Here is a 17,476-nt window from a genome sequence, read left to right as displayed (position 1 = left end):
GTACACGTATACATAGGGGGGAAGGGGGAGGGTATAAAGTTATATTAAGGTTCAATCAATTGATAATATTTATATGATATTTTTCATTAAAATATTTGTGGGAAGGGTGGGAGGGGATGGTATAAATGTATGTATTTAAGATGATGTTAAAAGAAGTACAAGAGATGTTTATAAGGTTTAAATGATGTAATATTGTGTTCTTGTTGTAAGATGGAAAAATGAATAAAGAATTTGAAAATAAAAAAAAAGAATCTAGCAGCCCTAACCGCTAGGCCACTTCTTTACTCTACCTATCTCACACATAGAGGACTAAATTCTAAAAATGGAGCTGAAAAATATGCGCCAACCAAAATAGACGCTAAGCACTTTTCTTAAACAGTACTCAGTTAGGCACCATTTATAGAATAGTACTTTGTGCTAGGAACTCTGCCTTAACTTTAGACATAACCATTTGCATCTACTAAACCCCAGTGTAAACCCTCACACCTAAATTAGGTGTGAATCCCCCTTTTTCCATAACTGCACATAAATTAAAGGAATGCCTCTGATTCATCCATGATCTCCCGTGGCCATACCCCCTTTTTGGAGCCACACGTAAAATTTTACGTGCAAATCCGGGCACGTAAACATGCGCATGAAAGTTTTTATTGATGACAATTAGCACTGATAATTGATTGTTAGAGTCCAATTATCGGGCTAGTTGGCTCATTATTGAATAAAATTGTGTGTGCAAATTGGGCGTGCACCCAAATCTGCACATGCAATTTGTAGCGCCATTTATAGAATTTGGGGGATAATGGGGGATAATGTGGCATTTTAGAGAGGATATCCAAATTGGAAATGAGACATCCAGGTTAGGATACCTCAAGTTTCACTAGTATTTGAGAATAGAATTTGCCGATATCAAGGCTGCTCTGAAGTACATGGCAAAATGGATGTTAATGGTTATGTTCAGTGAGAGCATCTGTTTTTGAAATATGAACAGCTAAATTATGAAGTCAAACAGGCACATAAATGTCTATGTGAACCATTATCTGAGCCATTTCAGAATCACAGAAGTTCAATTTTCCTGAAGGTGTCTCTGAGCCCAGGATCCCTTGCTTGTTTCCCTGCAGGGGGGAAAAGTGGTGGGGAGGGGGGGATGTAACCACTAGGGGAGCATCACATGACACCAGCCTACATTGGAAGTTTTTGTGATTTTTATGCTTTTATATTTAAGACAGCCAAGGACCCCATAAGACCCCCGAGGAAGGCAATTTTATTTTGCCAAAACACGGTCGCTGTTGGGACGTTTGTATTTTATACATTATTTGGTTTTTATCTTGTGGGTCACTTGTGACTGTATACACCCTTTGTGGATTGTTTTTAAGATTATTGTTTTTAAACTACAAACTGGTACATTTGATCTTCTGTTCCACAATCTTTTGTTGTTTTGCGGAGTAATAAGGTGACCACCCCTAGTCCCTCTACTGGAGCACAGATATACTGGCACACTTTTTTGAAACCTAGATATCCTGAGTAGCAGGTTTATATGTGCTGTCCACCTTTTTTACATAGACATTTGTTCCCCTTCTGAAATAATGAATGGTCTATTTTTTCAGCAAGCCCGGCTTTGTAAAATCTAATTTTAAACATTTATGCTATATGAACATCTAAATGCTGGTTTTTCAATGTCTCAAATATAAATAGTGTTTCTAAAATAAGGGTCATATTATTATTATGAATGTTATTCTTATATGCATAGAGCTATCTAGTGTTCATAGTGCTTTACACACACATATAGGGGGAAATTCTATATAGGGCGTCAATTTTAGGCACTACTTCTGCACTGGATTTTTATTGTGAAATGGCATTCTAATGGCTGCAAGGCACTGAAATGGAACAGAAAGGGCAGATCCACATGAAACCACTTTTAAGCACCATTTATAGAACAATGCATGTTTCTGAGCAAATCTACAAAAGGGGCATTGTCATGGAAGGGATATGGCTTGGCCAGGGGTGTTCCTTTAAAATGCGCACAGTGTTGTAGAATTTAGGGGCTCCATGCCCAGCTTGGATGCTGGGATTTACATGTCGTTGGAGTAACTGCTCACATCCAAAGTTGAGCGCAAATCCTAGTGGTAAGTGGTTCTGGGGCGGACCGAGGTGTCTCCTCCCTACTATGCCACTGGGCATGCTTTGTTTGTAAGCACCTAAATTGGACAGGCACTGGTATTTAGGCCAAGAAAACCCAAGTACAAATGGGTGCCTAAGGTTATGATCTCCATTTATGGTACATGGGCTAGCCATGGGGGCTTGCACACATCTGTGCTACGGGGGCTTGCACACATCTGTGAAGCTGAAAGCTATGCCATCAGTAGTTTCACTCCTACAGAGCCTCCCAAGGTGGATAGGCTTCAGCGGAGATGTCAGACTAACAATGTACCACCCATCTGGGCAGCAGCAGATGGGCAGTGTTGGAGGCAGAGGATCTCATTGAATGCAACAATGGCGACAACATTGAATTTATACTGTGCAGAAGAAAGACCCGGCAATCTACTTCAGTATTCTGCCACGAAAACTTGATTTCATCAAGTCGCTAGGATTCGAACACAAGTCGATGGCACCTAACAAAACAAAAGGTTTTGATGCCTACTGGTACCTAAGTCCAATTTAGACTCTGCTAATTCTAGAAACAGTGCCTAACTCATGACTGACATGTGCTATGTGCCACATTCCTCAGCGCCAATGTTTTAGGCACTGTTTATAGAATCAGGGCTATACCTCCTAATTCTATAACAGGGCACGTATATACAGTATGTACATGTATATGTACAGAAAACTGACAGTTCATGGGTACACTTATGTGCTTAAATGGCAGCAAAATACATAAGCATTATTCTGTAAGGGTGCAAGTAATTGGAGAGTACATTAGTGCAAGGGAGTATTCACAAGGGTAGAGAATAAGCGAAACTGTCAGTTGCAAGCGACTTATAGTATGAAGCAAGTTATGAGCATCCTTGCCGAATTCGCATGCCTGCAGCTCTGTGGCCGGTGTAACTAAGTCAGCGTGTCTCAACTCAGTCCTGGAGTTCCCCCTCACCAGTCAGGTTTTCAGGATATCCACAATGAATATGCATAAACGTGATCTGCATGCACTGCCTCCATTATATGCAAATTGTTTTCATGCATATTCATTGTGGATATCCTGAAAGCCTGACTGGCAAGGGGGAACTCCAGGGCAGAGTTGAGAAACACTGGCCGTAGGGTTAGGTGCACAGACAACAGGTTATACTTGAATTCTAACGGAATCTGGATTTGCTCTTAAGTCATTTCAGATATTTTTTTGTGTTTTGCTAAGCAAATATTTGGACCTGGATGTAAACAAATTGTTTTTTTATTTTTAAGGACACATGTTGTTCCACCCCAAGTACCTTTAAGAACAGATTCACTCCCATCACCCACAAAGGACAGCGCTAACCGGTAAGGCCTGGGAATACAAATGTGTATAATGAAAAATGATCAAAGTACAGAATGGTATCAGTAATAAATTAATGTTGCAAACACAAGGGCCAGATTGTTGCAGACATAGCTGCTTCTTATAGCTTTGGTGCAAGCTTCCAGCTCACACTTGTGAAAGAGAACATTGTTTCTTAATGTCATTCTGTTCCATTGCTGGCTCACAAAGAAATACATTTGATTTCAATTAAAATAAACAAGTGTCCAGGGCAGTTCTATAACTAGGCGCCCATGGTTATATGACCCCTTGCACGTAAACACATTAAGCACTATTCTGTAAAGGTGTGCATAAGTGCTATAGTGTACAAGTGCAAAGGATGCACATGTGATTGGAACATGCATGGAACATGAGTGTGACTTCCAGTTACACACATAACATGAAGAATGGCCAAACAGAGTCAGACCAGTGGTCTGTCTTGCCCAGTATACTGCTTCCGTGAGTGTCTATTCAAGGTTATAAGTACCTGGCAGAAACTTTCCATGCCACCGATACTAAGGCAAGCAATAACAGTCTATGGACTTTTCCTCCAGGAACTTGTCCAAACCTTTTGTAAATGCAAAAGTGCTAACTGCTGTAACCACATCCTCTAGCAACAAGTTCCAGAGCTTAACTTCTCATTGAGTGAAAAAATATTTCCTTCTATTCATTTTAAAAGTATTACCATGTAATGTCATGCAGTGTCCCCTCTTCTTTGTATTTTTTGAAAGAATAAGTGGAGGGGCATAATAAAAAAACAAACAAACTATGTCTAAGTCCCCTTTTCACCTAAGCCCCTAAACGCTGAAAGTAGCAGCAGGGAAAATGTCCATTCTCCAAAAAAACATCCTAAATGAGTTGTTGTTTTTTTTTTTTTTAGAATGGTCTACCTCTACGTTCAGCAATTTAATCGCCCAAACCACCACTATGTCTAAAACACGTTATCAACCAAAAAATTGCCCAAGTCCCAAATACCCAAAAAAAGACCTTTTAAGCGAAGGAGGGGCCAGTCCTTCACCTAAAAGCTGGATTCTGTAACCGGCATCTGTCAAAAACACCAGTTACAGAATCCCCCTCTCCCCCACACGATCACGGCAGGAGAGATGCCCAATCTATCCTGCCAGCACCCCAACCCTCCCGACAATACCAGCAGGAGGGAGCCCAAGCCCTCCTGCCGATGTGCAGGCCCCCAAATCCCCCTCGACAATACCAGCAGGAGGGAGCCCAAACCCCCGAGTTTCGCTCGACTTGAGTTTCGTTGGTAAAAATCTTCCATCAGGAAGGAAAATATATATATATATTAAAAAAATAGAGTTACTAAAACCCTTAGGAATCCCTAAATTTGTGCAACCTAATGCGCTTCACTGATTTCTAACATTAAACCTTATCCCACAATATTACTGAGTTACCTTAATTATTAAGCATACCTTAGAGTCTGACCAATAACTTTCTGAGAGTATTCCAGAGTACCAAATGTCTCCTGCAGCCGATTCTAGGAAGGGAAGTCACGCCCTTCTACTTATCATCCATTCCCAAATGGGCAAACCCCTACAGCTATGTCATCCCCCGGTCTCACAGCTGAAACCATTCAGTCTCAGCGTTGAGACCGGCGGGACCCAGGGTCCACCATTCAAAATAAATCTCTGTTCAATCCTTAATAAACAACATGACAAATCCCCTCCCAGGATGTTCTCCAATTGGACAAATACTGTATATCTTAAATCTTCCAGCTTGTGGGCTAATTCAATCCAGTGAGGTACTAACGGGGCTTGTGTACTTGCTCTAAAAATATTGCTTAAATATTCAGCATTGAGCAGCATCTGTCTGTTGCTTGCTCAACCAATCAAATTCAGAGCAGTGCCCTCAGGGCCTTTAGGAGGTAGGGCGAATCCCCTGAAGGCCCTGACTGCACACCACTGGCCATTGGACAGTGAGCTTTTTGCTCACCAGTGGTGGCATTATTCCAAGATATTCAAAGCTGGGGACCTGTAGAGGCTCTGTCTTTGAGTATCGAGTTCTTTGTAAGCCAGCTAACACATAGCTGCTTAAGTCAATTTTCTGTGGTCCCGTTTATGCGGAAAACGTGGCCACTTCAGGATTGAATATCAACACTTAAGCATACAAGTGTTGACTCTGCCCCTGGAACGCATCCAACGCAGCAGGATTTGATTTAGGCATTACCCGCAATGTTCAGCAGCATTAGCTGGTTAAGTACCACTGAATATTAGTGGCTAGCCCCGTCCAAGTGATTTAACCGGGCAGCGGGCAGCTAAATCACCTTGATTGTTAGTCTCAAAGTATTTTCTGGTGTGGAGATCTGTTTTTTGTATTTGCCTTTATGAGTAGGCCTTTATAAAACAGGCATAAATTTTTGAAAAATTTTATAGGTAATTTGTTATAAAATTCCCCCACCCTACATACACAGGATATGTAAATAAAAATAGCAACTATAGTGCTGCATTGATAGGAAAAAGAAATCTTCATAGTTCATAGTTTATTAAAATTCAAAGCGTTGTACAATAAAAGTAGTTTAAATATTAATTAGGGGACTAACTACAAATAATAAACATAATCCTTATGAGACAGACAAACTTGAATGGAGAGCGGACAAGAAAACACAAGGAAAAAAAGGGGAAAACTACAATTTGTGAGAAAGAGAACATAAACGGATAAAAACAATAGGTTATGACAAGGAATGTTGTAATGGCAGCATTTTTTACACCTGACATGCTCTAGCAGTAACACCATTCTGTTATACCAGGTGATTCAAAGTGTGGTCACGCCTGGAGTGTGTATTTGAAAAGTATGAAAGGAAAGCAATAACATCATTTTGCATTTTTTACTTTTTTTCTCTCCTAAATCTATTGTCTTGGATTCTGGCAAACAGAAGAAGCACAGAGGAGAGGAAGATGAGGTAACATTTGGAATGGCCATTATAGGGGAGAAAGTTCCCCTAAATCCAGACAGTGTTAGATCCATATGACATGTTTTAAATTATCAGGACAATATTTTTTCTACCTTTTGTCGTTTCTGGTTTCTGCTTTCATCTTCTTTTCACTCTCTTCCTTTCAACATCTGTCCTCTCTGTCTCTTCAATCCAGCATCTGCCCCTTCCATCCAGTGTCTGCCTTCTCCCCCTTCCATATGGTATCTGCCTTCTTTCTATGCCCCTCTTCCCTTTCATCCAGCTGCATCCCCTATCTCTTTTTTACATAATTAATTCCAGTTTCACTGCTCTCTTCATTTTTATCTCTCCTACACCAGATCTAGAATCTTTGTCCCTCTCTCCTTATTTCTCTGCTGTCCCCTTCCCAGCATCAATCACTCTGTACTTTCTCATTCCTGTCTCTCCCCTTTCCCTCATCTGATCTCTCTGTTCCACCCTGACCCCTTCCCCTTCTCTAATCTCCCTGCCAGCTGTTTCATTCCTTTTTTCCTCCTCCCCTGTCCAGGAGTACCCATTCTACCTTCCCTCCTCCCCCTATCCAACATTAACTCTCTTCCCTTTCCTTTTCCTCCTCCCCTCCCAGCAGCATCTCTCCTTCTCCCTCCCTCCAGGTCCAGTAGCAGCTCTCCCTTTATCCAGCAGCTTCCCAGCCTCCAACAGTGGCTTCCTCCTCTTCCCTCCGCTCAGATCCCAGCAGCTCTCAGTACTTGCCTGCAGCAGGGATTCACTTAGGCAGCCTTGGGTCCTTTGATGGGTCGTGCCGCCCCTGAGGAAAGAGGAAGTTGCATCTTCAGAGGCGGGCCACAACGTAGCAAAAAGCCCCAAGGCTGCTTAAGTGAATCACTGCTGCAGGCAAGTACTGAGAGCTACTGTTAGGGGAGCGGAGGAGAGGAAGCTACTATCGTAGACTCACAGACCAGCAGGAATTTTGCGCACCAATCTCGCTGGCCCTGTGCAGACTGGCAGGAATTTTCTGCAGACCAGCACCGGTCTGCGGACCAGCGGTTGAAGAACACCGCTATAGATGATTTGAACAATGGGTTACAGATCACTAACAGCAGATCATCAATTTCATGTTTGAGTTCTTTCATTTCTCTGGGGTATATACCATCCTGTCCAGGTGATTTTATCACTCTTTAACTTGTCAATTTTGCACAGCACATCTCCAGGTTCACTGATATTTCTTTCCTTTCTTCCATGTTATCACCCTTGAAAACCATTTCTAATATAGATAGATCTCTTACATCTTCTTCTGTAAAGACCAAAAGAAAAAATTATTTCTGCTATGACCTTGTTCTCTCGAAGTGCTCCTTTTACTCCTTGCTGATCTAATGGTCCCATGTATACCCTTATCCCTAGAATTAGCCCTAGAGTCTAGGGCCTAGATATATTATATGGCATGTGACATCACTAACAAACACAATGGTTCCCTCCACATTAGCTGAATTGTATATCAGTGATAAATAGAAGTGAATTGTTTTCAGCTGAATTCCTTAGGGTTATTTCTATTGCCTTCTAAAACTCATATGATTATAGTCAGTTCTTCCTTAACATATTTAGCAGTTTAATAGCCATTTCTCATGATTTTGACTATTGTAGCTACAGCTGGTGATGAATGAGTGAAAAGAAATTGACTGTTCTTATTTTCATTCAAAGGATCCAAGATTTAGATAATCTTATTGATGCATCAAACGCTACAGGGAAAAAGGACCAAAGGTATGGATTACTCATGCTCTTTTTCTCATCTCACATTCTTCTTGCATATGTTTTTTTTCTTTCTTTATTAATGATAATGTTAACATTCAACCAAAAATTTAAGTTCAAAGACAAGGCAGAAGGAAGTATAATCAATTTGTGCATTGTAGCAGTATTTACTAATCACTTTCCTGTACCAAGTTGAGAGACCCCATTACTGGAAGTAAATGGGTTAATAGTCTGTGATGGAAGTGGACATTTTTGAAAAATGCCAGCTGCAGCATTTAAAAAATATGTATATTTATATGGATAGTTGAATATATGCAGATAGAGTTTTCTGGTGCCCACTGTACAAGTAGTGGGGGAAATTCTACAAATGGCACTCAAAAATAAAATCAGTACTAAGTGCTATTCTGTAAAGTTGAGTACCAGAATTTATGCCAGCTGAAATCTGGTGTAAATGCAATGCCAGATACACAACATTTTGGCACATAAATGGTGATTATAAAAGTGTGTGCAAATTTTGCCATACTCCTGACGTACTCATGCGCCTCCCCGGTCATACCCCATGCCCCCTTTTGAGTTACATGCTAAATTAGCAATTTTTAAAAATGATTTTTAATGGGTTTTAATGGCTTTGTATAAATGTGTGCATCTAATAGAATCAGCAACATGTGTAACTTTCCATATTTTGTAAGTTATGTGCATAAGTGGGAGCCCTGTCTATATCCCACCCATGTTCTGCTCATCAGTATGCCCTCCTTGCAAATATGCACTATGTAAGATAGGCATATATTTACAGAAACGTGTTTAGGTAGAATACTGGCATATATGCATGTACGTGTGCAAATACACACATATATGGTAGTATTCTGAGCATTTACATATGCAGTGAGTATGTAAATTTGAAAACCCATTATAGAATTGCCTGTTTAGCAGCTACCACCAAGGCCCTGATTCTATAAATGGCATCTAATTCCTAGGCGCCAAGGAGTTCAGTTGTCAATTATCTGCTAGGCACTGTTTATAGAATCACACCTAGTGGCACCTAAGCAGAAATGTTCACGGTTCCATTAGGGGGGTTTTAGTTTTTTGGGTATTTGGCAGTTTTTAGTGTAGTGGGGGTTTCTCCCCCACCTCCCCAACTGGAACGCAAACACTTGTAAGTTTAGTGGCGGGGGGTGGGGAGGTTCCCCCCTCACAGCCCTAACAGGAAGTGTTGTAAGCCGGCGCACATAAGTCCTGTGCGGGATTGTTGGCGCACTTTTGTCCGGTGCGCAAATGACGGGTCACCAAGTAAAATATATCCTTGAAGTATTGTAGAATCAATATTAGTATTAACTTTTAATGTTTAATACCCAGTCTGAAGAAGCAGATCAAGGTGGTTTATAAAATTAGTATGTGTATGCTTGAAATCTTATGGTGGCCCTCAAAGCTTTCTCGTATTCACACTGCAGGTTGGACATCACTATGCTAGAGCTTAGGTGCCTAAGTTCTGTTGTAGAATAGGTTTCTCTTACGTATCCTTGGAGTGCCCAATTATACAATTATCTTCTATAGGTTACCTAAAGTTAGGCACCTGGATGATGCACACTAATTCTACCACTAATTCTACCATGACAATTGTTCACACAATTATCGTTTTCAAATTATTAGTGTAAGTCCACAGTTGCACATCTGACTTTAGGTGCAACACCTGTGCTAGTTCACAGATTGGTGTAAATGTGTGTGCCTAACTCCAGGCAGTTAGGCATATAACTGCTAGTCCTCTATAACTCACTTGTGTAAGTGCTAGGCACACTTCTGACCTCATGTCCCTCTCAGGTCCACACTCCCTAGCAGTTGTGCGTGATGGATTTTGCATGCACTATCTGTAGAATCCCAGCTACAAGCAGTTAATGTGTAACTGTTAATTAGCACAACTTTGGGATAGCGAATTGGTAGATAACCCCAATTAGCATATGACTATATTACTGTATCAAGTTACATATGCAGCAGACACTATTCTATAACTTGCATGCAAAACTTTGTGCGTTAAACATAAAACTTTGCATGCAGGTTTACGGAATTAGGGGTTAAATGTATGTGTCTGTTAGAATATTAGATTCTTTATTTATAACTTTTTGAGCCCTTTTTCACATTCCTTTTTTTTTAAAAATTATTTATCAGATTTCAAATTTACAATTCAAGTAACCACTTGTACAGAAAGTTGAAGAAAGCAAACTAGCACACTGCTATTTCAAATACAAATTATCTAAAGAAAATAAAACATGCGGCTTTACTTCAACTCAAATCCTCAAATTAGATCCAAGATTAAGTTTAGCGAGTTTAGACAATATAATATAAAACATCATAAAGAAAATAAGATCCCTCGGCTGAGAGAGGATATCCCTTTTTCACATTCCAAACGATAGTCATATCATTAGCACATGATAGCAATCATTGCTCTGCATTTACTGCATGGGTTTTGTCCCTGAAGAATGGGGAATGCCCCAACAGTTAACGTGGAGGTCTTGCACATAATGGACCTTAACTTTCATTGTTAAGGTGCAAAACCTTAGCAGAACTTAACAAATAGATCTTCTAACTTGCACTACTATTATAAAGATTTGGTGGAAAAAAACTTTCAAAATATAGATTTGTGTTCCTCTTTTTAGAGTAAATGTGTGTTCTCTGTGAATTGAGGGCCATGTCATTAAATAGTTTGGTATATTTTGTTTTCAAGACAGCAAAACCTTGATGATGTCATCGAAGTTTCAAATGCTGCAGGAAAAAGCACGAAAGGGTAAGTTTCTTGTAATGACATGGGATATGCTTGGGGGGGGAGTCTTTGCTGGACTATAAGAAGGGGGACCAGGTCCACAATCTGTTTTACTGTGCCAGCCCCTTTAAGGGAGGCTTCCTGAGAGAATGAGGTGCTTTATTTATTAATTGCCTTTTCATGAAGAGATTAACCCAAAGCTATTTACAATCAGGGTTGGTGTTAGACATGGGCAGAAATTAAGGAGGGGCCCTTAAATCCTCTCCTCCCTGCACACTGCCCTGATTTCCCCACCCACCAAAAGCCCTCCCATCCAGCATCTCTCCCTTCTTCCCCCTCCCTCCCCACCACCCTCAGATGCAACAAATGCCCTCCCATCCAGCATACCTCCCTTTAGGTTTACCAGATTTCATCTAAAAAAAAAAAAAGGACACCTGGCCCCGCCCTGTTTTGCCCCAGCCCTGTCCTGTTCCGCCTTCATCCTCGCAACACTCCACCCACAGCCTCGCCCCCACATGAACCTCGTGCCTCTTTCCCTGAGCTCGGGACCGCGTCTGGAGGAACATCATACGTGTGGACATCAGCATGATGACATCACACCCATGTGTTCAAGCATGTGACATCATCATGTCTGAATCCACGCAGGCATAGAGGTCCTCCAGATGTGGCCCCGAGTTCAGGGTCTTCCAAAACCCGGGTTTTGGAAATCCTTCTAGGCACCCGGACAGTCCTCTATAAAGAACACATGTCTGGGTTTTCCCGGACATCTGGTAACCCTACTTCCAACCCCCAACCCCCCTCCCACGGGTGCCCCTCTCTCTCCTTCCAACTTCCTCTCCTGCTGTTTCTGTCTCTCTCACTCCCATCCAGCACTACCCTACTCCATGTTCTTTTCTCTAGCACTCTCTCTTTTCCATAATGCTTCTTCAGCCCTCCTCCTTCTCTCCATGCTATTTCTTTAGCCTCCTCCATGCTGTTTCTCCCTCCTTCTTTCCCTCCACCCATGCTGCTTCTTACTCCCTCACTCCCTTCATCCATTCTGTTTCTCCAGCCCTCCCTCCATGCTGTTTCTCCCTTCCCCTGCCATGCTGTTTCTCCAGCCCTCCCTCCCTTCCATCATGCTATTTCTCCAGCCCCCCTCCCTCTTTCCCTCCATCCATTCTGTTTCTCCCTCCTTCTCTCCCTCCATTCATGCTGTTTCGCTGCCCATAAAGACAAAGTGAGAGGGAGTCTCACCGGCCACAGGTCAGCCAGGATTAAAAAGGTTAAAAATAGAGTTCGTAAGAGTGCAAAACCTTTAGAAGGAGACAACATCTCTGGTGCAGCAATGGGCCACAGTGAATGTATTCATGGACCCACTGCGGCAAAAGATAAACCCCAGGATGTAATGAAAAAAGTGAATAGGGCTGAAAACAGAGGAGATAATGTGCTACTACTATTATGATTACAGAGGGTACAGAAAGAGAGCTCACTCCAAAACAGAAGAAGAATCATGTCAATGGAAACATTGCAAATATAGAATCTCTATTTAGACAAATTAAAGAAAGGTGCTAGAATAGTTAGAAAATGAAGGATGTAAATTAAAGAACTAAGGCCGGTACTTGACAGACTTTCATGGACTGTGTCCCATATGTGGTGATTTGGTGTAGGGTGGGCTGGGCTGGGGAGGGCATCAATGGGAACTCCACTAACTTGGAACATGAGGATGTTACTGGCCAGACTTTATGGTAGATATCCTTCAAACAGGATGGTTGGATAGGCTGGAGTAAGCTTGGATGGCAACTTCAGCATTTGAACCTAGGACAATACCAGGTGGACTTTACAGTGTATGACCCAGAAATATCAAAGAAGAGATAAGTTAATTTAATCATGTATTTGTAATGGATATAACTAATGGGCAGACTGGATGGACCGTTCAGGTCTTTATCTGCCATCATTTACTATGTTACTATATTATGTTTTGGTTTTAGTTGAAGCTTTCTCCATTAGTAGCTCAAGGTGAATTACATTAAGATTAGGGTTACCGTATTTCTGAAGACAAAAAAAAGATACATGGCCCCAGCCCCACCCTAGCCCCGCCCCTGCCTCACCCCTTTCCTAGGCGTCTGCTGGTGTGCAGTCAGGGCCATAGAAAGCTATAATTGCGCCCTGTTTAACTTGTCCTCCATAGCACTCCCCCATCCTTTCATGCACTACCCCCTCCCTCTCTAACATGATATCAGACTTTCAGTTCTAAGTTTTGTACTCTATTCAAAATTAAAAATGCAATTCTTTTCTTTATCTTTGTTGTCTAGCCATCTAATTTTTCTAATCATGTTGGTTCCAATTTCTGCTTTCTGTTTTCCTCCATCTTCTCAATTCTCATGACAGGTTTTTGTGCCCATTTGTCATATTTCTCACACTTCCTGTCTTCTTCATCTCCTCCACTACTACACCCATATCTAACATTGTTTTTTTGCCCCTCTCAGCATTCTTCAATTTATTTTTCTCACGCTCTTCATTCATTCATTCTTACTATATAGTCTTCAATGCCCCTCTACTGTCTACCTACAGCTTTCTATCTCTTTTCTCTCACACTATACCTCTCATTCCCTTTTCTCTTATTCCCCAGTCTCTGACTAATTCTGTCCTCTACTCCTTTCCATTCAGCATGTCCTTCTCTCTCTCTTTCCCTTCCCTCTCCCCATCCTTCCATCCAGCATCTCCAATCTATCCCTTTTCCATTCAGGGCCCCCTTTTCTTTCCCCATCCTTCAATTTAGTATGTCCCTCTCTCCCCCTTTTCCACCCAGGGCCCCTTTTTTTCTCTCATTCTTCCATGTAGTATGACCCCCTCTCTCCCTCCATCTTTCCAGTCAATGTCTCCCTGTTCTCTCTACTCTTTGATCCAATTGTTTTCCCTTCCCCTTCCTGTGTTACCTCCTTGGTTTCTGTTCCATTCTGCTGCTGCTTCTGACGTGGGACCACTCTGCTAAGATGCACGTTGTTGGCTGTGCGGTTCCTCTTCTCCCTCTGACATCAATTCCTGTTCCGAGGCAGTGCACCAGCACAGCCAATAGTGCGTGCCTCAGCAGAATGGCCCTGCATGCCATTCTAGCTGTTGCCGACTTGCTGAAATTTGGGCAAAACAAGGAAAAATCCATCTGGACGCCTGATGGAGTCCTCAAAAAGAGGACATGTCTGGGGGAACCTGCATATCTGGTAACCCTAATTAAAATACAATAGATATTTCTTTGTCCCCTGTGGGCTTACAACCTAAGGCACATGTGTCAAACACAAGGCCCGCTTGGCTGTTTTATGTGGCCTGCGGTTCAGGGCCAGCATTACGGGGGAGTAAACAGGGCTTCACGATGTCGCCTTGCTTTCTGTTTTGGGCCCTCACCTGACGGCAACAATAGCACTCGTGGGCCACGGTGATCATCGGCTTGTGCGTGTCGGCAATACAAGAAAAACTACCCCAGCGACACACCCCATTGCTGGCCAGTAATTTACACTGCCGGTGTGATTGTCGACTTGCGTGTGCCGGCAGCGCAGCAAACATGAATTTAACTGTGCCGGCCCCAGCTGGGAAGCATCGCTGGGGCTGGCACAGTTAAATTCATTTCTGGTGCGCTACAGGCATATGCAAGTTGACATCACACCGGCGGTGTAAATTACTCGCCGGCACTGTTAAATTACTGCTGAAGAGAGGAGGAAGCCAAACCATAAGAGAAAATTGAGGCAGCGAGGGTGGGGGGCGCTGTTTATAACTGTAGGCTTGCCCTCTTGATTTCCACCTCCAGCTCCTCCTCCCTTCCTGACTTCCTCCTTAAGCTCCACCTCCCTACTGGCCTGGCCCAGCAGTACAATGTGCGCAGGAATGGGGGAGCATGAGTACCTCTCCTGCCTCCAGTAATATTCTGCACAGCCGCAGTGGTGAGGGAGGGAGACGACAGGTAGGGGGAATGATTTTATTTTCAATTTAGTGTTTGAATTGTGTCAATTTTGAGAGTTTTAATCTGCTATCTTTTGCACTGCTCAGGAAGAATTGCATTTGTTTATTTTACTCTTGGGTTATACTGCATGCAGAGTCTTGAATCTTAGGGTTTCATTTTTATATATTAGTACTTTTAGTTTTTGGCCCTGTATTTGCATAGGGGTTACTTGTGTTAAGGTAGGAATTAATGTTGAGAAGCATATAGTGTGTTTTGTGTAGTTTAATTTTTATGGTTAACCATTACCATTATGTGTTAATAAGATTATATTGTTTGTGTGTATATGTGAAAAATGAATGGAAAAAAATGTTTTATAATTAGTACTATTATGGGGGCGGGAGCAAAGATTGGGCGGAGTATGGCACCATTTTTGGAGGCACCAGTGGACGCCAACATTTTTTTATAATCACTTTTTGTTTGTAAGGAATGCAGTCAATTACTGTGCCAATTATAAACAAACCAATTAAATTATGCGGCGGTAGGGCACCTACCACAGTCTAACTTCCAATGATGTTATTAGAATCAGGCCCTAAATTTCTAGTGAAACCCAGCAGTTTAAATGCCATTTCAAAAGAGGTGTTATTCATGTTTTATAAATCTTTATTCATTTTCTTATGTTACAACAAGTGTTTCAAATAAACTTATTAGAAACTTGAATATACACACTTGATTAACTTACATATTAACATCAAATTTAACATTTCTTTAGAAAATTAATATTATATAAAGTTATAATATTATGTAAGAAATCTAAATTTATATAATTCTTATTGAATATAATAATCCCACATCCCTCCCTCCCTCCCACCCAATCAATAATATATAAAATCAACTTTATTGAGAATTCATTCAATTATTGGTATAGTATGTAATAATCAGAAATAAAATCCCACCCCAATCCCCTCTAATCAAAAATCTTATCATGGGAAAATTTAATCATTCATTACAGAAATCTGTTAACGGTCCCCAGACTTTTTGAAATTTACTCACATATCCTTTTTGTGTTGTTCAGATGTGGGGAGTTGTTCCTTGCTGGTTAAATAGTTTTGAATTTCAGCCAGAATGGCTATGGGCTAGATTCACAAAGCAAACTAATTGTGTACCGATCAGTTTGTGAGCCCTTTGCAACCCGATTTCCCTCTGACCCGATTCACTAGCCTGTGTAGCGATCCCATTCCGATCCATGCATGCAAATGAGGGGAATCGGCATGCAAAGCAGGAAGGATGCGATTCACTACCCTTTTTCTCTGAAACACTGACTGGCTGGCCGATCAAGAACAAGTGACTGGTGAGGACCAGTCGCTTGTGTAAAAAACTACTCTGCCCCGACTCTTCTCTCTTTGGCTCCCCGGTTCTCCTGCTGTCTGCGTGCCCCGACTCTCTCTAGCTTCCCCGATTCTCCTGCTCTATGCCTCCCCCAACTCTTCTGCTCTCTACCTGCCCCGACTCTCCTGCTCTCCCGCCCTTCCCCGCAGTGCAACCCCATGATTTTAAAGCAGGGCAGTACTGCGGGGAAGGGCGGCAGAGAGCAGGAGAGTCGGGGCAGGCAGAGAGCAGGCCCACCCCCCCGGCCCAGCCCGCCAGCCCAACCCGACACCCCCCCTGTACATAAAAGTTAGGAGCAGGAGGGGTGTTCACTCCCTCCTGCTCCATAGGCCTCCATCCCCACGACCGGCCTGGCCCGATCAACCATACGTAAAAGTTGGGAGCCAGGAGGGGTTCTCAGTCCCTCCTGCTCCTCCGGACTCCGGCGATGCGTCCAGTGATGCACAGGGAGGAGTCTAAGGCCCTGATTGGCTCAAGCACCTCAGGCCCCTCCCAAGGGGAGGTGGAGCCCGACGCATCTGAGCCAGTCAAAGCCTTAGGCTCCTCTCTGTGAATCACATGATGCATTGGGGCAAGGCCTAAGGCCAAGGCAGACGTGTCACTGTAGTCCGGAGGAGGAGAAGGAATTGAGCACCCCTCCTGCTCTCAACTTATAGGTACGGGGGTTGGGTTGTGCCTGCTGGGGGTGGGCCGTGCCGGTCAGGGGAGGGGTGTGTGCTGAGGCGGGCGCGCATGGGGGGGGGGGGTGTTCAGCACCTTTGAGGCTTTTTTTTCTTTCTTTTTAATAGGCCTGATATTTTACAGCCTATTAAAAAAAAATAATTAAAAAAAAGCCGGCAGAGTCCTGACAGCAGTGACAGGAGGCTGCTTTTCCTGTCACTACTGTCAGGGCTCAGTCCGATCCATGCAGTCAGTTGGGCGCGTACCTCCGATCACCTCCATTTGTAAGAAGATGGTTGATGAATCGGTCGGCCTGCCTCCAATTGCACACAGATCGGACATGGATCGGAAGGTTAGTGAATCTAGCCCTATGTATGTTAGCAACAAAATACAAGCCAGCATTTCCATTGGAGATCTAGCATTGTGTGTGGAAGTAATGTGTTGTATGATATAATATGCCCTATGTAAAACAGAATCAATTCTATAACTCCAGGACACATACCCAGAAAGTTATTTAAAACTATTTTCTTTCTCTCAGAATAAGATTGTTATTTAAATATTTCTTTTGAGGTCGGTATAAGATATGGAGGCTAGGGCAGAAAGCAGAAAGGGGGCTCCAAAGCCCACTTTCAAGCTAAT

General features: G+C 42.5%; 1 protein-coding gene across 6 annotated transcripts in view; it reads left to right on the top strand.

Annotated features, from left to right (window-relative positions):
- SCEL (sciellin) overlaps positions 1–17,476 on the top strand; it is a 314,001-nt gene that overhangs the window by 156,550 nt on the left and 139,975 nt on the right. For all 6 annotated transcript variants that reach the window (XM_033948694.1, XM_033948696.1, XM_033948691.1 and 3 more), the window contains exons 13-16: positions 3,388–3,462; positions 6,363–6,389; positions 8,079–8,138; positions 10,843–10,902. In XM_033948694.1, the coding sequence (XP_033804585.1) occupies positions 3,388–3,462; positions 6,363–6,389; positions 8,079–8,138; positions 10,843–10,902 (222 nt within the window). The remainder of the gene's footprint in view (positions 1–3,387; positions 3,463–6,362; positions 6,390–8,078; positions 8,139–10,842; positions 10,903–17,476) is intronic.

Source organism: Geotrypetes seraphini, chromosome 6 (genome assembly GCF_902459505.1).
Source record: "Geotrypetes seraphini chromosome 6, aGeoSer1.1, whole genome shotgun sequence".
NCBI classification, from domain to species: domain Eukaryota; kingdom Metazoa; phylum Chordata; class Amphibia; order Gymnophiona; family Dermophiidae; genus Geotrypetes; species Geotrypetes seraphini.
This window is presented reverse-complemented; position numbering and strand designations above follow the sequence as displayed.